Raw genomic sequence first — 27,470 nt, 5'->3', positions numbered from 1 at the left:
TCCTACTGGAGTCATGTCATCTCTGGTTATCCTACTCCAGGCAAACACATGCTGCAGCCTGTCAGGAAAACCCCTCCCAAGGCAGAGTTCAGTGAGCCCATTCGGTGGAGCAAGGGTAACTCTTGTTCTCCCCACCTCCAGGGTGAGCAGAGCAATGTGATGTAGAGATCCAGTCCCTGTTTGGATAGGGGGAGCTAAGCAGTGACTGTCCTGCCTTGGCACAGCCTTGTTCCTGCTTGGCCTACTGTGGGTCAAGGCTGTGGGGGGATGAAAGCAGCAACAGAGGAAGGACTTTTTTGAAGTTATCCAGGGTGTGAGAGAGGCAGGGAATGTTGAGGGCTGCCAGAATGCTGAGAAGAAAGAAGAGATGGCGAATGTCAGGGCTCGTAGGCCCCATCCAGCACCACAGCCCCATCTCAAAGGATGAACCATGGCTGGTGTGGGAGAGAGCTGAGCCCAACTGTGTCCAGCTTCTGTAGGCAGGAGCACTGCAATCCTGCTTACTGGCAACCAGGAAGGGAATTTAAGCTCCATACTGGTGGTGTCTGTGGGTGGTGTTTAGGGGTGCACTGTGAGATCAAGGGAGGTAACACTTGAATTACCCAGTGCTATGGGCTCACCTGAACCTTGCTGCTCTTGGCTCCACACAGAGTCTCACACCCAAAGCAGAAAGCAGGTGAGAGATTTGATCCTTCATTGGTACACTAGAAAGATCTCACAAGTCTGGGTAAATATTAAGTACAGATGCCTGACCTTTCAGAGAAGACAGCCAGCGTGAGCCTCGGGTGGGCTGCAAGGCTGTAGAGACAGGAGATTGAATCCCATCAGAGTGAGGCAGCATCCAACACACTGCTGGGGCAGGCTGTGCCATGTCCTGGGGGCATCACAGCATAGGAAAAGTGGGAAATTATTAATAAAAGAGCATTCAGAAGACATTTTCATGTTGCTACTCCATTGCCTCTGGTGCCCACCTGACACAGTGACTGCAGGATCTGTCCTGATGCACCGCATGTCTGTTTGCCTGTGATTTGGGAGGAACAACTTGGGATACCTAATCTGGTGGTACCTCAGCTGGAAGCATCCCTGCATCTGCCTCTGGAGTTGCCATAGAAACCACAGTTGTGCCAGAGCCAGCATCAACACTGAGCCCCAAATTAGAGCTGGGAGGCAGCTGGGGAGGAGGTCAATGGTTTGTGCTGTGACTGGGGGCTGGACAGAGGGACACCTCCTCTGAGCACAGTGTGCTCCCCCCTTCTATGAGTATTTCACAGCACTCCCTAGTCTGTGCTCAAACCTTGGTGGGCTTGTCCTTCTCAGGGTCCTGGAAGGTGATAGACCCCTTGCTGCCAGTTTTGTATGTCTCCCCATCCTCACAGCTCTTTCCAGAATCCACCAAGGCATGTAATAATTCCAATCCTGCTAAACCTTTAGTCATGGGGGACCCTAAATCATGGAGCTGCATTGGAAACACAAGCCTGATTAATAAGCTTTTCCCTCAGGAGCATTGCATGAGTGGGATAAATCAAGATGCTGAGTCACTGGCAAATTGACATCCCTATGTGCCAACTTCACAAGCTCCCTGCTGCTGATGGGGTGCCCAAGGCTACTTTTCCAAATTCAAGGCGGTGGCAGCTGCAAGAGCCAGAGGATGCTGGAGGGGGAAGCTGGAGCTCAGGAGTGCCTCACCGTTGTGGTGTTTCCAGCAGTGAGGCTGATGATCCCTGCCCCACAGGCATTTGCCCTCTGTCAGCAGCACTTTGCCTCCTGCACACACTTTCCTGGCACATTGACTCACTGGAGTGCCTTTTGTCTTGGCTCCTTCACCTGAGTTCAACAGGAATCCGTGACCTCTCATTAAGTGTGGAATTGTCACTCTTTTCTATCTCTGCTTTTGAGCACAAGACCAGAATCCCATTTGAATGAGGAGAGAAAAGTTACCAGGAGAATGTTCAAGGACATTTCAGGAATGGAGAGATGAGGGTCCTGGCCACTTTTGCAGACTGACATGTTATTAACTCAGAAACTCATGTGAATTTCTAATTAAATGTGCTATGAAGTCAAAAAAGTTGAGAAATGTACCAAGTATATTGCTGTCTGTCTCCTGGAAACTTCTGCTAATTTTTACTAAAGGAAAGACTACTGGCTACCCTCCCTAATGCTAGAAGCACAGACTGTTATTTCAGATATAAGAAGAGCTATGAGCTAGTGCCTGGCAACGGGGTTCATCTCCCCAGAGCGTGTTATGGATGGGGGAGATGGAAATGGAGGTAGCTGTCAGACCTATAATTAAAAAAATGTGTTTCCATATTGAAATTTCTTTCCGTTGTCAGGAGAGATGGAAATACAAAAATCTCATTTATCTTATTCCACAAACTTGCTAGACGTTCATACCAGAAGGCTCCAGCCACATCAGAAATAGGAATAGCTCTTTCTAAGTACCTAAAATAACATGTTGAGCCTTATCACCAGCGCACACAGCACCAGCAATTCCTTTTCTAATGGCAGTGGAAGCACTGCAAATGGATACAGGACTCTACAGTCTCTTCTGCAGGGAGATCTGGGCCAACTTTTCAATCATGAGCAATAAAATGCTGGAAAATCACTGTTTATGATGCAGGACCATATAGGGCCTGGATGCACAGCAAGGCTCTCGGCAGCAGTGCCATGTACTTGCCTGTACAACAGAGCCGTAGGTAGTTCAGGAGCAGAACAAGGCTTTTATTTACTTAAAATTCGCAATAAACATTATCATTTCCATCAGCTTGGCATTCTGGAGGAAGGTTTGCCTTCCAGGCCGTGGTTGCCTTGGACAGCCCAGCCACTATCCCTTCCCTGAGGTAGGAACACGGCCCAAGCTGCAACTCCCTACTCTGGTCCTAGAAAATCAACACATCAGAGTCTCCTCATTGAACTGGGAGGTATCAAGGTGCCTTGATTAATCTAAGCTATTTAAACCAACCCTAGTGCTGTAATGTCAAGCAAAGCAATGCAGTGAAATTGCTCCAATAAGTTTTTTAATGGGTAAAAGACCAGAATTTTATTTTTTTATCTAAAGTGAAAGCTTTATCTACATGGGATTTGATTAGGAAACCAGATATATAAATCAAGAAAGCCATTATTTTGACAGCCCTGAGCTCTGGGCTGCCTTTAATACTAAAGGCAGAAGAAAATAAAGGGGAATGTAAGTAATTCCCCTGATCTATCCATGAATTTATGTCAACCTTATTCCTCCAGTGGTTTAGTGCTTATGGAGTATCTTCAGAGCCAGGAGACAAACATTTTAACTAGTATTGAAATAGTTTTGAATTAAAGGAGGAAAAAATAGGCAAGCAAGCATGCCTGTTCTACATTCCTAAACATGGGTGTTATGGAACCACAAGGCAAAAAAAATCCAGTAAAACCATATTTGAGAATGTTTCTTTGGGGAATGTTTAGATGGTGGTTATTTTTGTCATATTTCTGATGGATGAAATTAAGTCCTTCTGCATTTCTGCCAGAAGTATTTACATAAGAGACCACATAGACCCTGGAAATAAAGGAAATTGGTGCTGTGGCTGCCATGCTCACATGGGAGCAGCTCTCAGTGTGCCAGGTTCCAAGCTTTCAGCTTTCTCGTCCTCCCAGTGTCCTGTGATGATCCCCTGTGCCTGGGGCTGTGCTTCCAGGTGAGCAGCAAGGGCTGGCATGCAGAGCGACTGGAACTGGGGCTGATCCTGGGTCCATGGCCACAGGGTGAGATCCAGGGACCCTCAGCCCTGAGGTGACCACAGGGACCCTCATCTCCAGGGAAGGAACCAGGGACACTCAGTTCCAGGGTGACTCCAGAGACCCCCAGAGGACCCTGAGGCATCTCAAGCCTCAGGGTGAGGCCCAGAGGTCTCCAGCCTTGAGGTGAAATCCAGGGACCTTCAGCCCTGGGATGAGACCCTGAGACCCCCGTAGGACTCTGAGGCCTCTCAGGGCTCAGAGTGTGATCCAGGAACTCTGAATTTGGGGTGACCCCAAGGACCCTCAGGCCCAGATTGACCCCAGGGACTCCCAGCCCTGGGGTGAGACCAGGCACTGCCGCAAGGGTCCCTCAGACCCCACAGGTGGGCAGGCCCAGTGCTTGGCTGCATCCCAGGCCTGTGGAGGGCCTCGGGCCAGGCCTGCCCCGGGCCTGCAGGGCCGTGTCCCCCTGGGCTGTCCCCACAGCCACAGGAGACAGGTGATGCTGCCTTGAGTGGGGCTGGTCATCTTCTTCCATCTCCCTCCTCTCTGCAAGGCACTGTGGCACCATGGCCACTGTGGGTGGGGAGAGGCCCTGAGGGCCATGGTGCTGTTTGGGGGCTCTCTGCCAGGGTGTCAGCCCTGAGAACAACATGAACTTCAACGTCTGGAACATTAAGGAGATGCTGAGCACACCGACAGCCCTCGGGTGAGTGTGGGTGGGGGAAGATGGAGAAGGGATGGGGTATAAAACCAAACACTTGGCAGGGGTGATGACAGGTGAGGTTAAACATGTCCAGAACTGATCTGTGGCTAATTAGGGAAGTCTAATGGAAATTCATTAGCCTGCCCTGGGATCCTGTTTATGCCTCCAGCCTGCCAGCACTGCCATAGATCCACCATTGGTGGGAGTCTAAAAATCAGCATTAACTGGAAGCTGGACCCTTGTCCACTCAGAGTGTATTTGGGGAAGCCCTGTGAGCCATGCTCATCTCATTAGATAAGTCAAGTGTTCCTCTTGCCTGTGCACAGGGCAGATAGAACGAATCGTGATGTGCAGTATTATTGCACATTATGTAACTCAAAAATTATTCCATATCCTGCATTTATACACATGGCTTGTTTTCTTCCCAGCAGAAGCCAAAGAGCAGCTAGAGCTCCGCACAGCTACAATCTACAGTGAAACAACAAATATTCAGATATAAACATCTGGAGGGCAAATATGTAAGACAAGCTGCAATTTGTACTTCAGAGCATCCTTTGTATCACATGGCTAAAAAAGGCAGTGGCACTCATCCCCTTTTTGACTCCAGAAAAGCTAATTGATGAATTTGGTACTCTGGCCCTCTGTTAGTTAAATAACCCACTTACATAACTAACTTGTTCAAATTCACAGTTTTAGTCATACTGTCTCTTTGGCCAGATGTTACCAAAGTGATGGATGATAATGAAAACATAATAGTCATTTTCTTGCCCATTATAGAAATGCTTGTCATATAGATATTAATTAACTGAATTTTTCACAGATGCAGAGGGCAAAGGGGAGCCAATTCAGGGGAATATTTCTGTCTCTCACAGTTTTTCTTTATAATTGGGCATTGCTTAACTCTATTGTCTTCTTGGTACCTGCAGATTAATTTTGTTTGCTTTATGGGAGGTTTGTTAGTTTTCAATAAGTTGTTTCTAAGTTTGAAAACCTGTGACTTTCTTTCAAGTCAGAGACTAAGGAGGGGAAGTTTAGAGAATATATTAAAAAGACATAATATATATAAAATATATAATTGCATTTTTATATTATATACATGATATATAAGATCTATTTTTAAAATATATAAATAATTCTGTGGAGTTGTGCCATATGGAAGAAAATGAGTGGAAATACAGATGCCTGTTTGGAAAGGGATCACTTGAATTTCTTTCTCCAAAGTAGCCTATCACCTACAACATCTTCCCTTTTAACTCATTTATTAACGCAGGAAGAAAATATAGGCAAGATTTTAACACCCACTCCTCAGCATTTTTCACATTTTTTACGAGTGAGTTCAAAAGGGTCAAATAGGGCATAAAATATTACTGGAAATGCAGCTGGGTTTTTAGAGGAGGTAAGAAGGGGGAGAAAATTTTCTGTGGACAATTAACCTTTTCTAAAGGAAAGAAAAGTTTCCCACAGGAACATGTGAATGTGTGTGTGTATTTAAAAAGGGGGCAGAAGTGTTGATTACTTTTCCTTGGCTGACTTCTATTACTAGAAACCTTTCCCACCACAGCAGGGTATGCTGTTTAATCCCCAGAAAACTCTGTCAGGGAGCTTTAAAAATGAAACATAAAATCAGCGTATAATCTAGGCAGAGTATGACTCACTCTGTGAGTTCTTTGCAAGTTTGAGTCAGGGTGTTACTTCTGAGAGCAGCTGCCACCAGGTCCCCAGGAAATGCAGAGCTCCAGTGATGCATTGCCCTCACAGACACAGCTCTGCACAAGCCCAAAAGTGCTCTGTGTTTTATTTGTTATCTGTCAGACACACAAGTGCTTCTCTGCAACCCTAACAGCCTCAGAAATAGGGTGTGAGGAACCAGAACCCCTGTTCCACCTGGTTTTATGTATGAATATTGACATAACAGAGATTCGAGAAATGGAGCAGAGGGAATATGATCAGGTTGGACAATAGTATCAGGGTGCCAGTTATTTTAGAGGGTGGAAGGGGGACACTTAACAGTTATACTGGGAAAGCTTAGGCTCAATTTGAGTGTATTGACAAAGGACACAGTTTTTATGGATTGAAATGCCAGCTTTCATTAGAGAAAGTGCCATGTTAGAGCAGTGCTGCTGCTTGCCCAGCCTGGAGGGCTGGCAGAGGGAGATCACAGAGGATGAGAGAACAGCAGCCACAAAAGCACTGATGCTTCAATCAGCCTTCGATTGACTGGATAAGCATCACAGGGGCGTGATGCTGAAAGTACATTTTCAGACACCATCAATACCTGCCTTGGCCAGGGAGCTCTCAGGGGAAGGGACACATCTTGCCTTGGCCCTGAACTGAGCACAAGATCCCTGTTCAGGCTATTTGCTCTTGTAGTGCTACCATGAGAGTGGCAGTAGGGAGCTGGAGTCAGTATCTCTGCAGGAGCAGCAGAAGCCAAAAAATCCACTGCTGTTAATTAAAAGTAAAAAGACACTGGAATAGTAATAATAAACCTCAGTAAAAATTAAATTAAACTGTAGAGCCCAAAGGGTTAAATGCTTGCCTGAGGGAGAGAGATTATTTAGACTTGATTATATAGATTTGAAATTGAAGTTATGAGAAATTTCTTGTACCATGAGAAAAGAAGTAACTTGCTATATGCATAAAAGCTATTCATATACTGACTTCCAAAGACATCAGAAGCAGAAAGCCTGCCAGAGAATGTGTAAGGCCAAGAAATTATGAAAATATTAAAGAGGCATTCTAAACAGCTTCTTGAAGTTAAGGCCTACTTGGGCCACTACTCTGTATGGTTTATTTCTGCAGTTGAGAATAACTTCCAAGTTTAAAAACCTCATTCAATCCATTATCCATGAAATTCCATCCCAAATCACAAGGTCACATATTTTGAAGTTCCATTAAGGTTCAAGAATAAGCAGAAAATGAAGAAGACAGCCAAGACAAAGACCAGGAGAGCAGCTGTAAAATTCTAGAGCCTCACAGGAATGAGAAACCAGGGCTGTAAGTGCAGGCTGGAAGATGGCTTCAGGCTAGAGAGGGGGGTAGCAAAAAAAATCCCTATCTCCAGGTGCCTAACTTTTAATATGGTTGGGGATGAATTTTGAGGGAGGAAACAGGGCTACTCTGCAGGAATGCCAATCTCCTCTGAAGGAAAAGGCCCTGTTGTAACTGGCAACCAGCTCAGGACAAAGGGCTACATGGATGCCAAGGTAAGGATGTCTGGGCAGTATTGAATCACAGCTGAATGAATAATGAAGAAACACATAGAAAGTAAAAATGACCTTGAGAAATTAAAATAAGACCAGAGGGATTTTGAACCTGAAATCTGGAAACTGGAGGCTGTGTTTGAGCTGAATAGCTGAGAGGGATTTCATCGTGGTTAATGCATTAGGGCCAGTGCCAGAATGTGTTTGTAAAAATTCCTTTTAGGACGTGGTGCAAGTTATTTCCAGCAAGCAGGTCATGCCATTCCAGAGGACAGGAAGCAGAATAATAATTTTCTGCTGTGACTGTTTCCAGTGAAGAGATGGCAAATGGCTGGAGGCTGCAATAGCAGATAAAATTCCTTGATTTTAACTCCTCCAGCTCCTCAGCACCCAAAGCCAAGGCTGATCCTTGCTCATTTGCTGAGCACATCGGCAGGCAGCTGATAGTGAGGAAGAGAGCAGAATAGCAGAGCTAGAGACAGTTCCTATAGATACAGGCTAAAGTCAGGAGGGAGAGCAGGTGAATGGCAGCTCCCAGAATTTATACTGGATTTGTTGTGATTCAGCCCTGGTCCCTAAATGAGGAGGAGCAGAAAGGGCTCTGAGATTTTTCTGGAGGGAAACCAGGAGAAGAGAGAGTTTATGGCACTGATCCTACTCAAGACACTGCTACTAGGAGAGAAAGATTTCTTTGGGAAAGAGGCTTTACTGCACTTTGAAGAAATGTGTCAGAAAGGTGTAAGTGAGCTTCACCCACAGTGCTTGAGAAGAAGAAGAAGGATGTTGGCACAGGTTCAGTGGGGATGACAGAACCAGAGAAAAATCAGTGCTTATAGCAGCACCGCAGATAAATGTTACATTGCATATTGTAGAAGTTTCAGTTTACTTTTTCAAATGACTCTTAAACCTTGGTGTTGACACATTAGGATGGATCCAAATAACAGAATACAAATATCAGTTCTTAAAAAAAGATTGATGAGGCCTATGGCAATTTACTGGCAATTTACAGTTATGAAGCTTTAGTTTGTCAGTGTGCCTAGAGTATCTAGGAAACTTTAGAAGAGGGTATTTATTGCATGCCATGTTTGTTTTGAGGTAAGCCAGAACCTTTGAATGAAAAGTGAATGTTTGCATGTGTTTGTGTTAAATACTTGGAGTGGAAATCAGAAAATTAGAAAAATGAAAGAAGCTCCTGAAAGTTCTAACTCCTCCTATAAAGAGGGAATTTCCACTGACAACAAGGAAACAGAGACTGGGAAGATCTAGCTGACCCCCCAGATATGCAGAACACTGCAGATTTTTTAGATCATGCTCATATCACGAGAAAGGGTTGGAGCTGCCAATATTGCAATACCTTGCATTAAGTTAGGTTGGAAAATGAAGTCATTTGACCATCAGTCAGCAGAGGATGATTTACCATTTTTTGGAGCTGTCAAGAACTTGTTTTACATATCTAAAGTTGGTTTTGCTTTGGATGCATATGCTAGTGCCAGTACCAAAGGAATGTTATGTGCACCAACACAGACGATTTGGGGCACGGCTCATGTTAGCAGAAAGCCAGAAGTTCTCCTGAGGTAAACTATTGCACTCCTCACTTAGTAGGGACTGCTATGTGCAACTGCATACCTGGGATGTTTCCTTGCTGTTTATGGGAAAGGGTTTATATTTAGGACAGAACATGCATCCCTGCATCTCAGGCATTCTGAAGGGAATGGTCAGGTGGTTAGAAGAGCTGCAGTTGCCTGATCACAGATCTGATCCCACATGTGATCATCGTGGTCTGATCTCTCTCTCAGGGACAGGCCTGGGCCAAGCATGGCCAGGCTGATGGCTTGCCCAGATGGTCTTGTTAGTAAATTAATTGCCAGCAGTGTTAAGCAAGGGATAAAGAAATCCATTGCTCAGGGGAATGAGTGTATTCAAAAGAGACATCTGTTTCACCTCGCCCTTTAATTTGCAAAAGTGTCATCATTCCTAAACCAACTGCTGATGTAGTGGACTTAAGACAGAAAAACTGAGCTCCAGAGCAGCCAACTGCTGCCTTTGGTTGTAGTGCAGAGTAAGCCTAGGAAGTCGCTTGGCTCATAAAGTCCTGTCAGCTCAATACTCCTCATAAAATCTTTGTTATAAGAATCTTGGTGCTTCAGGTAGTAAATAATACAAAGCATCTGAGAAAACAAGCATACTATGGGGTGTGATATTCACCAATTATACTGGACAATTTCAAAGGCGTTTCGTCAAGACCACAAAGCATCTGAAGATTATAAAAACCCTTCCTCAAACTAAGAGGGAGCTTTTTTGTCTGGAAGACAGAAGGATTTAGAAAACTGGTGCAGGAGATGTAATACTTACATTGCAGGCAGGGCCTCTGCCTATGTGGGGTCAGGGCAGCCCATGTGCTCACATCTCCCCCACATACTGCCTGTAGATTAAGAATTTTTTTTTTTACAAAGCTTAGCTGAGATGGAAACAAGAAGCTGTGCAAGTAAAACTGTAGTCAGATTTTTTTCTTAGCAGATTTGGGGTCCAGAGAGGGATTAAGGGAGAAGGTTTGAATTCAGACAGACTTATCAGGCTTTTTGAGAATTCAGAAACCCATACCTCATCTATTTTTGCCTGCAGCTCAGTGTAGTCAGTGAGCTTAAAGCCAAAAGCATTAATATGATATTGTCAGTGACACTACTGTATAATGGACACTGAGCAGTTCAAGTGCTGCTGCTAAACCCTTTCCCTGTTGTGTCTATGACGTTTGGGCTCCTTCCAAAACAGGGGATTAACCAAACACGTCACTGCTAATAAATGTTGAGGTGATCATCTCTTGTTATACACATGAGTTATTATCCTATTCCTTCTCCTTTACTTGTATCATTTGACATGGAAGAAAAATCTTGTGCAAATTTTTAATGAATTATTTTCATTTATTTTGGTCTCTAGTTCCCAGCTCCAAAGGCAGCAACACATCTCTCCATCTTGCTAGCTCAAAAAAAGCAAGAGCTGAGAATATAAACCTGGCACGGTTTTTTTGTGTTTGGTCCTAACCTAAACACTCTGCCAGACCTCGTGGATGTGGAGCAATGGAATAGTAATAATTTAAACTGAAAGATGGTAGATTTAGATTGATTGGTATGAAAAAAATCTTTCCTGTGAGGATGATGAGGGACTGGCACTGGTTACCCAGAGAAGCTGTAGAGGCCCCATCTCTGAAAATGTTCAAGGCCAGAAGGGATGGCATTTTAAATAACATTGTGCAGTGGAAGGTGTCCCTGCCCATGGTGGGAGGATTGGAACTAGGTGATCTTTAAGGTCCCTTCTAACCCAAACCCTTCTACAATTCTTTGTGAAAAATGAAAGAAGTCTTTTATGTATACTTTTGCTAACAAAAAAATTGAAGTCAGCCTCCAACACAATGAGAAGCAGTGCAGCTGTGCAGGAAAGCCCTTGTCTGAGGGAAGCTGGTCCTATGCCACAAAGTCCATAAAGCAGGAGAGGAGTATGAGAGTGCTTCTGAAGAGGAGTAGAATCAGAGTAACACAGCAGAAAATCAAGGGTATCTAGGAAAGATTTATTTGAGTAACGCTCAAGGGAAAGAAGAGCACTTTTGAGTAGCATGTTAATATGTTTGAAATACTTCCAACAATTCATATCAGTTCATCCAGCCATATGCTACCTCTATTTATTTGTTGTTCTACTGTGTCAGACTTAAGGCATCTGGAGAATAAATGCCCAAGAAATGTCAGCTATAAGTCAGAAAGCTTTATTGTTTATTCTCTTGGAGCTGCCTTCCAATTTATCGAATCAACACCTGAGTTACAGCAGAAATTGTTATCCAGAATAGCACTTCCAGCGGGCCATGTAGGGAATTTTGTTTGGCTTTTTAATTACTCCAGACTCATTCACATCCCTCTCTGCCCCATTTCAGGCCCAATAAGTTTTCAATGAGGAGCAGCACTGCCAGTGACCACTCGAATCTGAGTGATTCTCAGCTGCTCTTTGGCTCCCAGTTCTGCCCGGAGAATGCGCAGTCGGCAGCAGCACCACTGGAGCTGGGCACGCAGCTGGGACAGCAGAACTCCCAGGATGTGAGTCTCACTCCTGTCAGCCCTCTGCAAGCACACAGCTACCATTCAAAGTAAATGGAAAATGCTGAAATCAGGTGGTAACATTTGCAAATGTCAGTAACTGCTGAAATCAAGTTGTCTTCTTCCTACATACACATCCTTACTGTGACAAGACAAAGTAGCAGCCTGGTCAGATGAATGTGGTATTTATAACAGATTGCTATAAATTATTATTGAGATAGGTATTATTTTCTTCAAAACCATTTTTAAGTTACTGAAATAATATGAAATTATTCTCAAGCTAATGTCTTTAGACCACCTACCTAGCTAAGTCAGAATATTACATCTATTTTTCTTTCAAAAATGATGTATTTCACTTCCTTAGCTTTCTGCAAGGATGACAGAGCAACTCAGTGTTTGCTTCCCTGCACTGACAATGACCTTGCTGCTCTGTTGTTAAGGTAGATGCTTGGATGATTTTGGATAGGGGTGAAGAGTTTCTATGCTCACAATATTCCTCCTACAGCTCATGGTTTCTGGTGTTGCCAGCCTCCATTAAAATAGTTCCTGCACAGCTAACGGAATCAGATCAGAATAAACACACCTGGAGCAAAGATTAGGGAAGAGCAGTGGTGCCAGCTTGGAGGCCCCAGGCTGTCCTTCAGTTCCAGATGCTATCTGCTGTCCTATGTATTTTGCCTAGGAGCAGTTTTCATCAGACACAAAACAGGAAATTCACTTTTCACAATTAAAAAACATTGATGGAATTTGCATTTTTTTATGTTTTAAGGAAAAGGCATTGCCATTTTCATCACACGGTGTCTGGAAATTTTGTAGAATGAAGCTTTCATATTAATATTAAACTTCTGTTCTAAAATGTGTATTGAAGCATGTGAAAAAGTCATCTACAGTCTGTCGATGTTGCTAGTTGGCAGCAAAATGATGTCATCCACCAGGCAATTCAATAAGATTTTTTTTTTAGATTCCTGTACAGGGAGATTCTACTGACAACTTGAACTTTTCTACAATTTCAGGAACACTGAAATTCATTTATAGTCCCTGTCTTGAACATAGAAGGGAAAAAAACCCAGCACACCTTATAATTGTAGCAAACTGAAAATCCTCAAGATGAGAGAAAACCAAATTCCTCCAGACACAGAAAACTGTGTCTGGAGGAATTTGGGCTGGGACTCAGATCCACAGAGAGTTGATCTAACTAGGCACACTAAATGAGGCATAATCTCACAAAATTCTTAATCTCCTCATCCAATGTAATCTGTCATGTCCAATCACTGTGAAGTCTGTCTGCACTGGATAAACAAATGGTTTCTTCTAATTAATGTTCTGATTATTTTTGTACTTCAACAGTTTTCTTTTGTTTGTGTCACAGAGTGAGCCCAGTATTTTTACAAAATACCAGACAAAACCACAGTTATTTGATGAAGAAACAAGAGAAAAAGGTTCTCTTAATTTTGGTGCAGGAAGACTAAAAAGTGTCTTGGAAAATTTTGAAGCGAATAAGAACAAAATAAAGGACAAATATGACCGGTATGTAGACATCCACTGGAAATTCTTTCTCTTCTGGTGGTTATCACTCTCTGCAGCTCCTTCTTCCCCTCTTACAAATCATACATGGCATATCTGCATATTTCTCCAAGAAAAGTATTTTCAGATTTTAAATAATTTTTAATTAGAAAGAGTTACAAGGTAAGAGAATAGTGTTTATTTGCAATTTATGTAACACATTCAGCCATAAGCCCCACTGAACAGCAAAACTCTAACCTGAATTTACCTTTATCTAATCAGCATTGTTTCTTTTTTCTGTATTGATTCTCTGTGAAAACCCTTTTTTCTTGAACTTTTATAGGCTATGTGGGGAGTGATAAAAGGGACTCTAAGTATGGCTTTCACATTTGGGCCAGATGAGGGGATTGCCAATCACACATGTGTGCAGATTGCATCTTTATAAACCTGCATATATCTCTAGAATTTTATTTCCATACAAGATTTTTATGTATTGGTTTTTTGGTAACAGACAAGTGTTATTTGATAATGTAATTTGCATCTACTCTTTGTCAGATATCAAGAATTACAGGTACCTGTAGGTCCTGAAGGACTTCAAGGAACAAGCCAGCAATTTGAAGCTCAAAAATGAAATATGGCAAACTCCCCAGTGCACCTATAAATAATTCTTAGCACTGTACATTTTGTAATGTAACATCCAAAGTGAAGTGTGTTTTTATTAAAAGCCTTTGATCAAATCTGGCTATGTATCTCTCTTGCCTTTTCAATGGGCACTGCATTTCTGATAAGACAAAATTTTATTCTCAATTGCCTATTAGAAGAAGATCTTTGTAATGAAATGATAAAGTATTTTTAAATGTTTAGGCATCACTCATAATTATTCCTTATTTTTTCTTTAAATGGATTATGCTTCTTCCTACACTCCAGACTTGCTCCCAGATTAGAAGCCTGTTTTTAGAAATAACTATATTATCTTTTCAAAGATAAGTGTATAATTTATCAATTTGTATCCCCCTCATGTTTGACTAAGAAAATTAGTATCTTCCTTTCCATAAGGCTAGAGAGATTTCTCATAACTAGATTCTACATGGCCTCTGCATATTTTTGGCTGTTGTAATTTAGATCACTCAAATGATTGACTTCAAATGACCCAAATCTTCAGAGAGGAAAAGGTTATCACTTTGCTTAGCAACCATCCATGCATTTTGGTGTGGCAAGTTAATCATGAATATAGCCTGGTTCCTGATACGCTGGCTCAACTTAAAAGGGCAGATAACAGAAACCGCAGGCATAATCTCAGGAGAAAAGGATTTGCAGTATTTGTTCTTCCTGGCCTGGGCTTTGTTGATGCTGAAGCTTTTCCCGTGTTTTTCCCACAGTTATTTTAGTCCCAGCACAATACCCGTGTATCGCAGCAACTGGCACGTCACCGCACAGGCTGGGTCCTTCCGGAGCTGATAACACAGTGCTCACACCCCAGCAGCTAATGGACAGCTGGGCAAATGCCAACTAAAAATTTGAGAGAGAGGCCAAAAATCTGAGAGTAAAAACCCCACTACTTCATGTATTTGATACATATGAGCATGTGTGAATATATACTTTTTTCTTACATTACATTGCAGAGTCCATGTTTTCCTGAAACAACTGAGGTGACTTCAAAGGGTTATGCCCCCTGAAGTAATCATGTTTCTGTGCTAACATTTCATACTACACTATGCCTTGCAGTGTTTCCTGTCTCATTTTTACAGTGATCTTTTCAATTTTTGTACACTTCAGTAATTTACATTTCTGGTTCATACTTGTTGGTTTTTTCCATTTTAGTGAAGTCCTAAGCACCTTTATTTCCAGCATCAAAGACAAGCTTCAAGAGGTAAGTTACTTCAAATTCAGAATGTAAAATAATGAAGAGTTAGAAATACTACAGACTCTTCAGTATTCACTTTCTCTCCTTTGCTATGCTGATATCTAAAATATTACATTCTGTGTCTTAAGCACTCAAATACTTTAAACCAACAACTGTAAGGGTTTTTTTTTTTTTGCATATACCATTGCCTTTGTGTCCTTAGGGTCAAGGTCTTTAGGGACTTGCCTCAGAGCCAGTGGTGAAATTTCTTTGGGTCTCTAGAGCAAAACAAGCTGTAGTGGCAGCCTGCAAATATCAGTTCTTTTCCCCTTCTGCCTGAAGAAAGCAGTCTACTCTCAGGATTAGTCATTGTGGTCTGAAGGTGAAGGTCTCTGACCGAATATTTCTATAATTCATTTTATTAGTTATTATTAATCCTATTTTACAGATCAGTATCTCTTTTTTGAAAGATGTTCAGATTTCATGAGCCTTTTGAGCCATCCCAGATCTTCTTTGGGGTTGCAACCAACAGCTGGACAAATTGTTTCAAGTGACAGATAAACAACCATTTTCAGGCTGCTCCATTTCATGAATTGCAGTCATTGTTCTGTGGCATCTGGGGATGTGATTTTGCAAACAAAGAATAGGCAATGTTTTAATTTTCCCATTTACCTTTGTTTTTACAGCTGCCAGTGTGCTTCGAGAAGTTTGAAGAAATGCTTGATTCCAAACTCAAATCCAGTTTGGTTGGCCTAGAACCCCTTTTCAAGACATGTAAGTCCTTCCCTTGTTCCTGTTAACAGCAGAGGGCACAGTCAAACTGCCAAATGTCAGCGTGTTGTCTGGAGGCTGGGGTGAATTGGGCAAGTCATTCTGCTCACAGCTGTTCTCCCTTAGGGAGGAGAGAAAATAAGATTTATCCATGGTATGGACTTGTCAGTTTTTCCATTCCTACTATCTCATTTTTTCCTTTTCTCCATTCTCTTGTACTTAGGTGTGGCATGGTTAGACACTGTGCTCAAATTGATAAACACACCTCTGGTTTTGTTTTTTGTCTGGAGTATGATAATTTTTAAGCTATCTGGAGTACTAATGGAATACACAGTAAAAAATAACTTGGATATTTATATCCTGAATATCCACTTTCAGTTTTTAGGGCTTTCTCCAATTTTCATATGTTAGTTTGAAGTCTTCCATTGCTCCTCTGTGCTTGAAGTGATTAAGTTTGAGATGTAAACAAAACTAGTATTGCTCATTTCTTGAATGAGAAGCACATAGTGAAGCACACTATTGCCATGATAAAAGCGTGACCTCCAGAAAAGCTAATAATATAAAATACTTTTGAACAACTCTGTCTCTCAAGTGGCTAATCACAGAATCTTTACTGAGGGAAAATGCTTCAAGAAATTGTTTCTAATTTAGCTTAGATCTGAGCCTTTGAGAGTACATTAATTTTTAATGCTGGTGTGATGCTTTATCAACACTCTGTCAGGACTGCTCAGAGCTTGCTCTGCTCTGTGCCAGAACAAGAGGCCATTTTCAATATACAAGAAACATGAAGTGAGTTGTATCTTGTGAGATGAAGGCAGCAGACCTTCACAAAAGCACAGTGGTATTTACTGTGTGGCAGAATGTGGCTTCCACAAAGCACATCTCTGACAGATAGCTTTTAAATCAACAGAGCCCTCTCAAGCAAAAAGAGTGGAGTCTGATTCATTATGCTGGAGGCCATGATAGGCTGTACATTTGAAATACCATTCTCATTGTGCTAAGAACATTCCCTTGCTGTGCTTGGCAAGTGCTCTTGGTGGGACCCTAATGTAAACAAAAATCTGTCTGCTTTGGCCAGCACAGCAAATTCCCTCTTACACATTTTCCCACCTCCTAATTACTTCAGTGCCTCAACTTGTCCACTCTGCAGCAGGACTTTGCCTAATTTCGCATAGCTCATGAACAGAAATTGTTGTCATGGCACTGAAAATCAAATCTATTGTTCATGGCTCCCCCTCTTCATTCCATACCATTTACTCAGTTGTCCTGTTTCCTCTCCATATCCATTTTCAATGAATGTGCCTTGAATGAAATGAGAAACCTCCCAGAGGTGCATACTGCTAGATTTTCAAAGCAATTGAAAAGAAAAATTGGCAGTTTCTGTAATGCATCATGCTGCAGAATGTTGAATATATAATGAAAATCATCACATGCTGCACAATGTTGTTCTTTTTATATTTCTGGGAGGTTCATCTGTCACTGGTTAATTGCAGATAAACACTGTCATTTGACTGATATCACAGTGATGGATAATTAAGTTCCCACTAAATAGATACCCATGCTAGTGCCTTGAAAAGAGGCAGTTCCCTTGAAAAACTGGTATAAAATTCCAAAACTCAGGTGAAAGAGCTAAATTCAGAGCTAATAAAGTTCTGAATGCCAGTGAGTGATGATACAGTACCTTGGGATGTGGGTGACATGGCAGAGATATGTTAAATCACTAGCAGTGAAGGATTTCACAGGTAGGAGAGGAATGCAGAAGATGAAGAAAAGTAGTGCACCAGAACATTGCAACAGCTCTGAAAAGCAAAGGAAGGTGGAACTTGAAATCAAGTCTGTCTTCATTAAAAGCTTATAAGGAGTATCTCAGGTTGCATTTTTAGCAGTGGGTAGCAAGCACATTTGGCATAGTCTGCACAGCCACCAGGCAAGAGCAAAACAGAAAATATTTTTCAAAATGTATTTCCAAAGCATTTCCAAGTGCTGTTGGGCTGGCATGGTCTGTGCAGGAAGATTTTTTTAAATGTTCTCTTTTGAGTGTTTGTCCATATGTGCTTGCACACAGTGGATGGAGCTGTGTCTGGCCCTGGAGATGATACAAGGTTTGGCTGAGCAGCTTCCACAAGGCACAGGTGCCTTGCTCACATCTTAGTGTGCAGTGCACAGGGAGGCAAAGAGGCAGACAGACCCTGTGGCCTCAGTTCTTCCACCTTATACACATACGGTTTCTCTGGTTGACTTGCCCACTCATTATTTTCTCTTTCCTTCTGGTTTCCACTCCTGTAGCTTGTTTCTTTTCATATTTTTCACATTTTAATTTTCAAAGCCACACTTCTAGTAAAGCCTTCTATTCTTTTATACAAATGTCAACTTTCACCACTCAGCTCTCTCTGTGCTGCTTTGCTGTTCTGTATCTGGTAGCTCCAGCTGTGACAGCTCAGAACAGCTGAATCCTCCACAACACCTTGTCTGCAGTGCACACGAGTAGCATCCTGAGTGCCACAGGCAATCCTCTGACACACTGCCATCAAGGGTGACAAAGTAATGTGCAATATGTCACTTGCAGAGGTATGAGGTGATGCAGTTCTCTGACAAGATGCAGGGTCCAGTGAGCAGTTTTCAAACATGACTTGCTTCCAGACTCCCCAGACCCAGCAGCTGCTGGCAAAGTTTCCAGGGGACATGGCTGTGTTTAAAATGGTGAGATTTGAGCTTGTTTACCTTGAACGGTATGGTCCAGACGGGGACACCCAATTCAGACTCCCTTATGTCCTGTATGGATTAAACAGTCAAAAAGTTTGAAACTGATTTAAATTTTTTTTTCCATGTAGCTGCTAACTAGCCATGCAGTGACTGACAAAGCTGTTGAGGGACTTAACCAGACTCCAAAACAGCTCAGTATGGATGGTGAGAGGAGGTGTGGATGTTCCAGTAGATACTGGAACCCCTCATTGTCACAATGCAGGGCTTGGAGCAGTGTGTGCTGTAGCACAGGGTGAGATCAGGGGCAGCTCATCCCACGGTCCCCTGATGCAGATGCTCTCCGATGTCTTGTGGAACGGGACCCAGGCTAAGGCAGCACAAATCTGCCAGATGACTGCTTGGAGTGTATCTGAGCAGGATGCAGCCATGTCAGCCCAACTCTCTCACCCTCTGGCACAGCTCCATGGCTGCCCAGGGAGAGCATGCAGTGCTCTGCTGAGCTCCAGAGCTGTCTTCCCTGCCCGTGTCTCACCAGGTTTATAGCACCTCCAATTTCCCCTACTGAATCTGGGCATGGGGGAACCGACCTCCTTCCAAAGTGTTATTTAAAGTGGCTGTGCTGTTAGTGCCAATCTCAGGATGAGCTGCATAGATGATGATAGAGAGACATCAGAAGCAGTTGCTGTTTAATATTCCTAGGCTGGGAGGCTGGTGTTCCCTCCCTTGGCTGCTCAGGCTGTAGTTTTCAACTGCTGGGAGTGCAGCTGCACCTGGGCACAGGCTGATTTGCAGGGAACTGCAGCACAGGGTGGCAGCCCTACCCCAAGGTCCTTCAGCCTTTTATCTCATGCCAGATTTCATATTCCAAATGTTGTTATTGTAAACAGCAGCATCTGAACACAAGGGTACAGCAAATCAAAACAAAGCAATGTTTCAGATTGTAAAAAACTGCTTTGCTTAAATTACCTCGGGAGAGGCACAAGTCTGTGCATAAGTCACCCATTAACTGAGTAAAGATTTCCTGTCTGTGATCAAGTTATTCAATAACTATCTGCTGCAGGGTTTATTTGAAGAAAACCTCTGAACCAGCCCTTCTTGATCATATTCAAAGAAAAAAGACTTAACAGAGTCCTTGATCTGATCTAATTTGGCTGTCTCAAAGCCTATTTTTTTTGTAAGCCTTTATTAACACTTATTTTTACCTTGTTTATGAGTGTTTGACAAGTCTGAACACTTCTCTGGGTATGGAAGCAGGGAGGGAAGGAGAGTGCCCCTCCTCTGTACTGAGGGTTTTTTCTGCAGAATACTCCTACACGTATAAACGAAACACGTTCAAAAGGCTGGCTGCTGCTTGCTTGCCGGCAGCACGCTGTGCTGAGTCAAATGTATGTGCAGATCACAAGCCCAGTGGATGCAGGACTATTTTTAGACTGAGGATAGTATGTTGAAGAAGAATAGATAGATTAGGGAAACCAGAAAGTTTCAAAAATAATTCTGAGCTAAAATTAAGCATATGGGGAAGAGCAGCAAGGTAAGCTTGCAGATGCTGCCCTTCCTGTATCTTCCTGATGTAGACATGGAAGGTGATAAAGTGACATGAAAGGAGTTTCTTCCTTTAGTCACTACTGTTTTCCTTCTCTTTGTAGGTTGGCAGGCTCCCCCAAAACCTCCTCTCAGATTGCAGGTAGCCTTTGTTTCCAATCAGGGAGATGAAATGTCTTAAAGGCCCACTCAAACATTCACTCCCCCGTTACAAACCCATTCTACAAATTATAGATTTCCAGGTTTCTAAAACAGTCTAAATCTGTCAGAGCAAAACACTAAAAGATTAAAAACAACAACCAAACTGACTGCAACAGCATATTGTTAGAAATACCTGCAGATAATCCTCAGAAATCAGCCAAGCTCCTACAGAGAACAAGGCAAAGCCATGTGGTGATGTGCATCCTGAAATAATGGAGAAATTCCCCTCGAGCTCAAGTCTAGGAGGTGGTTTTAATTCAGTGTGTGTGAGGATGATGCACAGATAAGGCAACTGCAGGGCTCTGTCTCCCAAATGACAGCTGTGTGCACTGTGCCCAAGCAGGGCTCCTTTGGAGGAGGCAAAGTTAAAATCCCAGCAGGGCACAGAGGATTCCTGGTGCCAGGAGGTGCCATTCCCTGTGCCCATCCCTGAGCGGCACCTCCAGCCCTGCGCCATCCCGCGCCTCAGCTTTGCGTGGCTGAATGAGACAAACACTTTCAATCTCCTTTCATAAGAGGAGATTACCATGTAAGCACTTAATTAACTTGCAGCTTTTCTCTGCCCATGTCTAGCTCAGTCTCTTTCTTTCCTTGCACATAGACAGCTGGGAAGGAGTGTGGGCTTCCAGACATCCTGGGGAGCATAGCAGTTCTGTCAGCCAGAGCTGGTGCACTGCCACTCACCCCACTGCCCAGTGTCACCTGTAGCCTCTGGTGCTGGCATTTGCATCCTTGTGTCACTTGCTAATTAACTGAATGCCCTTTGGCTTTTGCACCCAGGTGACTATAGCAGATTTTAAGCCTGTTTGGCTCATGAGAAGGCCTTGATGAGCACCTGTCGGAGCTGCCTTGTCCCCTCATGCCACTCAGCTCAAGAGCTGATGTTTTCCCTTTAGTTGAGGCTTACTTTTTAAGCTTCCCCTTATTTTTTCTCTTTTTTTTTATATTACATGACAACTTCCAGTGAAAAGCTTTGTTTGAATCTACAGAAAGGCCACTATGTTGTCTTTGACAAAGAAGTCACCTGCATTGTCTTAGAGCATTAAATCACAATCCACCTTTTATAAAATCTTATTCTTATTCTATTTCCCTTCTTATCTTTGAGTACTTTTCTCCTCAAAGTCTGTTCTAAAACATTGCACCATATGAGAACAAATTACTAAGCCCATAATTGCTCAGATTTTTTTCCTTTCTTTCTGCACAAAATTTCAAAAACATCCCTGTTTTTTCAGAAGTAAAGCATATACAATCACTTTCTGCCTGCCGCTCCCTAATAGTTATTAGCTCTTTAACCAATTCCATCTACAGTTTGACAGAAGGCCACAGCTCACTGAGATAATTAAGTCCCTGGAAGCTTAATGAAAAGAGCTGAGCAGGAGGAGAAGGGATCCCCAGTGCCCTGCAGCTCTGCAGCCTTTGAGCACAGCACTGTGGGGCAAGAGGTGCTCAGCGAGGAGCTGAGATAAACACTGGTGAGCAGGAACAGCTTCAGATGGGCTCTCAGCTCCTCTAACACCAAAGTCAATCAAACACCTTGGATCTGTAGCAAAAGAAGATTAATTAATTGCAGAGCTCTTGTAGCAGCTTGTTGAAATGTAGGCTTTATTCTGATTTTTCTCAGGTATGCAGTGCTCCAGCACTCCAGGGTTTCAGTTATCTTGGCCCATTGGTTTGGCAGTGCTTTACCTTAGCAAGAGTGCTTTGGATGCTGTTCTGTGCCAATCAGCCAACATTCCACACCATCTGTACACACCTTCCTGCACCCTTCACAGGAAAGAACAGACATGTTTAGCTCTTTCTCTCTGCTCTTTCTCAGCTCTTTCTCTCTGTCCTAATTTACAAATTTAAAGTAGACTTCCACAAGATTGCTAAAGATTTTTCATCTCCACACACAATGCAAACTGTGTTCCTACCCCATAGTGTATTAGGCACAGCAGTGGCTCCTATAAGAGTAATTGAAGCTGTATGGGGGGAGTTATATTGTTATACAATCATATAACACAAATCCCCGGGGTTTTATCAGTTTTTCAAAAAGACTGATGAAGCCAAGAGCAACTTACTCGAATTTAAAACCCTCCCAGGGAACCTGTACCTCCACAGGACTCTGCTGGGGCCCCCACTACTAAGTGCTGGGCACAGCTGCCTGGTTCAGGTGATTTCTGACCCCATCTCTTCCTATGACCAGCAAATGGAAATTCCAATTCTTTTCACAGTCCTTCATAATTTCTCTCTATTCCTTCTAGCAGTTTTCCTTCAGTTGTCAGCCTCCAGTGCATTTGTGACACAGTTTTCTCTGGTTGCACTTCTTAGCCATTAACCTCTTACACCTCCATCCAGTTCAAGCCCCATTTCCCATCACCTGGTTGCATGAGAGTGTTGTTTATACAGAGGTGGATCAGCTATGCTGGGGTCCCCCTGCCTTGGCCATGCCTGTTGTGCACCTGGCAGACAACCAAGCCTCAGCCTTCCCTGCATTCAGCCTACCAAATTCTGCAGCTTTGCACAGCCTCTCTTCTCCAGCTGCCACATTAAGAGAGGGCAGTAAATGAGGTTTGGACTATGTGCAGCATCTTATAAATGTCAAGTGCCTTCCATTAAAAATCCACCCCATTGTTCATTGCTCGGGGTTTGGGGAGATCACAGCAGGAGAATCATGTGGTGATTCATGCCAAGCCATGCAGAGAGTAGCAATAGTACTGATAGCACTTTATTCACATTTACAAATGAAAGACCAAATGTGGTTTTTATTGATTTCCCTATTTAGTGGAAGATGCTCTTCAAAGTCACTGCAGCTTGGTGCTAAAAGCTTTGACAGAAAAAAGCCAAATGGAGCAGGCACTGCTGGAGATGGAGAGGAGACTTGCAGCCGTAAGTGAAGAAATTAATCTTTTATTCTGAATCCTCATTCTGAATTTCTCCTGCTTCTTCAAAATACTGACTGAATATTAAATTGCCTTCGAATGGTGGATTATAAAGCAGACTGCTCCTGTTATAATGAAAGGGGAAAGACATTAAAAAGCTAATTCTAGGCCAGATACTGACAGAGGCTCACCCAAGCACTGGCTAACAGCCCTGTAAGCTTTGACAAAGCCCTGGTCGGTAAGAGAAGAAGCCAACAGTGCCTTGTTGTGGCAGGCTGTGATGGAGCACTCACTGCTTCCTCACCTGACACATGCCTTTGCTGGAGACATGGTGCAGAGACTGTGAGGGGAGAGCACCTCATCCCTTCAGCACCTTGTCCTTTCAGCCAGGTGTGTCACAGGGAGAGGAAAAAAGATGTGAAAAGAAAACAAGTGGATGTGAGCAACACAAGAATGAACTGTCAGAGACCTCCTGATCAGGGCTGGTTTCTCCAAAGGCCCTGCTGCAGGAATTGCTTTTGGCAAGGATGTGTCACACCAGCACATGAGAAGGCAGTGCTCCTAGGAGAGGGGGCACACACTGGGTTAGGGGGATGCTCCAGTCCCAGACCTCTCGCCTTTGTGGGAGAGTTTGAGGATATCTATTACACAAGAAGATGCAAATTGCTAATCTTTGGGTCAATACCAAACTGACACATAGTACCTAAAATTTCCTTACTATTGTGCCTTTTTGTGTTTTTTACTGCTTCTGCTCTGCTTTCTGCTTCCCCAGAAAGATGCTGAGATTTTGGATATGAAATCCAGTATGCAGCTGCTAAAGGAGGGTCTGGAGTCACTGCCAGCTCAGCTAAATGACCAGTTCCTGAAAACGTGCAAAGAACTTGGCTTCCTGAAGCCGTGTAATTCCTCAGCTGAGCAGCACATGCTTTTGTCTAGTGCCAGCCTGCCCCTTCACACGACAGATAAATCTTTCCAGACCTCCCCTGGGCTGTGCCAGCACTGTGTCCTGAGTGAGGAGTACCTGCACAAACCATGCTGCCCTGGCAGGGGTGTTTGCAGCTGTTCAGGCTGGTCTCATTTCCCCTGTGTGACAGTGGGACAGCAACACAGAGCCTCCCCTGGAAGGAACCAGGTCACTGGAGATGGCACATCTAAGGGTGACCTAAACCCAGCCTCAGAAGACAAAGCCAGCCCCATTGCTACAGCAGCCTGTGGCAGAGCAAACACCTTTTTGCAGGAGGTGAAATGCAGCTTGGAGACACAGAGCTGTGCTGCACATCCTTGCATGTGCTGGGCTGGCGGACACTTTGTGGAGAGTAGTCAGAAGAAACAGTGTCCTGTACCACTGGAAGGGCCTCTACCAACCCCCCTGAGGAAGGCGTTCAGGAGAGGCACTCGAGGGTTTAAACCCCTGACACTATCACAGCAGCAGCAGCCTCAAGCTTACCACCATTCTACACAGAAAGCTACACCTGGCCAAAGACACAGCAGCTGGTCCACAAACCATGAGGTGGAGAAGGCAGCTGTAGGGAACAAAACAAAACTGAGTCCAGGAAGGATGTCCTGGAAAAAAGCAATAAGGAGAAAGACAACGTACTCCAATAAGGGGAAAGGCGAACGCTCTGAATGTGCTGACAGTGGGCTGAAGCAGAGGAAGGCAACTGGGATTATTGACTTGGAAAGCTCCAGAAAAAATACCCTTCACAGCTACTTGGTTGATCTCAATTCAGAAAACTCTGACCTGGTTTTTGCAGCTCCCCATCAGCAGATCCTCGGCAGTGCTCAGATGGGGCTTACAAAGAATTTCACACCAGTGCCACACTCTGATAAAAGCCTGCAACAACCTGAAAGCAGAAGAAAGAGAAGTCTTGAAATTAAAAAAACAATTAATGCTTCCAGTGTAAAAAGGTATCTCTTGGATTCCTCCCCCGAGGAGGATGTACTTTCCCTGTGTAGCACAACAGGTGTAAAGCAAATGAGCTACCTTAGCCTCCAAAGCCCCTCAAGCTCCAAGAAACCACATCCTGTCAATCCACTGGCTCAGCAGAAAACAGCTTGTTGCTCTTTACTGTTAGATTGTGATTCTTCTGATTGAAGGGGCTTGTTTCATGCTCAGAGCCCTTAGAGCTGGATGACCATTTCAGTTGCAGTTTATTCCTCTAGGTGTGTTACTTGCATAGTCAGAAGCAAGACTCAGGCCTGCATGCTTGAAAGTGCTATTGCCCAGTTGGAGATATTGTAAGGGTCTAAGCAGGGCTCTCCCCTGGCTTGGAAAGCTGAAGGGGTCTGTACTGCTTTACTTCCCTGCTCCCAGCAGAAATGTCATGGGCTTGAGTTACCATAGCATTTACACAGCAGTGAGTACCTGACATTCCCAGGGAGGAGAGGGCTGGCAGAGCAGACTGTCAGCTCAGTCAGATTTGGCACTGAGGTCTACTGGAAATTCCACAGCTAGATTGATACAATGCTATCTCTGTGGCCCGAGGCTTCACTCTGTTTCTCACTCGTAGTATCTCTGTTGGTTTGTTATGTAAAAGTTCAGGTTTTTAGAGTAGTGTTGTTCTGATTGATTTCGATCAGGTTCAGATTTGTCTCAGGAGTTGTTTGTGAACTTTGGGCAGGGAGAGGTTTAACTGAGGAAAACCAAACCCCGGGGTCTCAGGTTCGTCCAATATTGTATCTCTTCTCCTTACAGGCTGAAATTCCTCAGTTTCAGAGATTCCAGGAAGTTATTTTGTTTCTACTTAATTTGTCTTTTGTATCTCTTGGCTGATTAAGGAATTCTCCAACATACCCTTTTCAAGGCCAGCAGTTCTCAGAAACCAAAGATACAACAGGCAGATCCAGCAGATGAGAGGTCTGCACAGTCCCAATTCCCACAGAGCAACTCTCTTCAGGGTGCCCAACTGTGGGCAGCTCCCACTGCTTGGGGCATTGGTATCACCTTTGATTTTTGATCTGAAATGTTACTAGCAAAAGAAACATTTTGGTGTTAACAAAACCAGAATGCCACAAATTCAAATTATCCGGCTTTGCCATACCAAAGGAAATGGCTGTGATCCCTTTCTTCTGGCTTTAATAAACTCATCTTCACCAGAGCCCAGTGTCTCTATGTTGGGGTTTTTGCTTTTGGGGTTTTTTTTGGGTTTTTTTGGTGGTTTTGTTTTGGGGGGGGGGGGGGGGTGGAGAGGCAGAGTCCTGTTCCAGCAGGAGAACAGGCAGCTGTTCTTTAGCTGTTTAACTCCCCTGGATCCTGGAATTGGGAGGATTCTTTTTTTAGCTCCTCTCTGGTGTTTAAAGACGGAAACCTTCACCCTTCCAGCTTATCATTGGTCCAGTGATATTAATTAACAAGGAGAAGCTGCGGGGGTGGTGGGATAGTTAGATATGGGGATCCCCCAGAACCTTGGGACCCCCCTGTCAGTGAAGGGGGTTGGTGATGGCTGCCAGCAGGAGTGGCTGTTTGTTTACATTGCCCTTGTGTACCCGCCCCCCTGTCAGCCCCAGCATGCTGGGCAAAACCTGTTTGGTGGGCTTGCCACTCCGTGCGCTTTGGAATTAGCAAGGACCGGCGCAGGTCTCTGTGCAGCCCCGGTGTGGATGCAGGGAGCTCGGCAGCACATGGCTGAGCTTGGAGGGACCTCTGGAGGTGTCTGCTGTAAGCCCCTGTGCAGAGGCAGAGCAGGGACTGGCTCTTTGGCACGCCGAGATGGAGCATCAGTGCCGTGGGGTGCAATGCAGGGCTGCCCTGGGGACCCTGCAGCTCCTTGCCACACACACACTGGAACACAGTGCAAAACAAAATCCCTGGAGATGGAGGTGTAACAGCCAGAGCAGCCAGCAATGCCTCCCCTTGCACCGGACAACCTCCTGGTGAATGGGATGAAGCCCCAGCATGCCACCCTGGCCCCCACAGTCCCCCTGTCTATTCCCACTCAGGGTCTCCTCCAGGGCTTTAGCTGCCAACAAGGGCATTTGTCCCAATACAGCTGTGAGGATGGCAGCTCCTCTCCCAGCCTTGCTGGACAAAAATGGAAGAGTGCGTGCTGCATGGCAGCAGATTTCCCAGATACTCTGCTTGCACCCTGGTGGAGCTGGTCCTGCCTCCCAGCCTGTACTCCCACCTCACTGTCACTGGCTCCTTGCTGGATCAGCCATGCCCCAGGTATGTGTGGTTTCTCCTGGCCTTTGTGTCCACAGAGCTGCCAGTAACCAGTGTTTATAAGGGTCTTGTCCCATCCTTCAGCCAGGGAAGGTGCCAGGGTGGTTCCTCCTGCATCATGGCCAAGAAGAACTGTGGAGAGCCCAGGGCAGAACCATAAAACACAAACAATGGCCATAAAAAAAGCA

The 27,470-nt window shown here is 44.0% G+C and overlaps 1 protein-coding gene and 1 long non-coding RNA gene across 2 annotated transcripts; one reads left to right on the top strand and one right to left on the bottom strand.

The window, feature by feature from the left end:
• Nucleotides 1-4,005: 4,005 nt before the first annotated feature.
• Nucleotides 4,006-25,958, top strand: IHO1 (interactor of HORMAD1 1). The gene is made up of 7 exons (XM_077184745.1): nt 4,006-4,417; nt 11,537-11,696; nt 13,066-13,223; nt 15,021-15,069; nt 15,729-15,816; nt 23,024-23,127; nt 23,893-25,958. The coding sequence occupies exons 1-7, from the start codon at nt 4,362-4,364 to the stop codon at nt 25,213-25,215; spliced, it is 1,938 nt and encodes a 645-aa protein (XP_077040860.1). The 5' UTR covers nt 4,006-4,361; the 3' UTR covers nt 25,216-25,958.
• Nucleotides 23,045-26,041, bottom strand: LOC143695025 (uncharacterized). The gene is made up of 3 exons (XR_013183900.1): nt 25,915-26,041; nt 24,862-24,964; nt 23,045-23,245 (listed from the first exon to the last, which is right to left on the bottom strand). It is a non-coding gene; the product is annotated as an uncharacterized LOC143695025 (long non-coding RNA).
• Nucleotides 26,042-27,470: the final 1,429 nt, after the last annotated feature.

This window comes from Agelaius phoeniceus, chromosome 11 (genome assembly GCF_051311805.1).
Source record: "Agelaius phoeniceus isolate bAgePho1 chromosome 11, bAgePho1.hap1, whole genome shotgun sequence".
NCBI lineage: Eukaryota > Metazoa > Chordata > Aves > Passeriformes > Icteridae > Agelaius > Agelaius phoeniceus.
The sequence above is the reverse complement of the archived record's forward strand: the minus strand, read 5'-3'. Positions and strand labels throughout refer to the sequence as shown.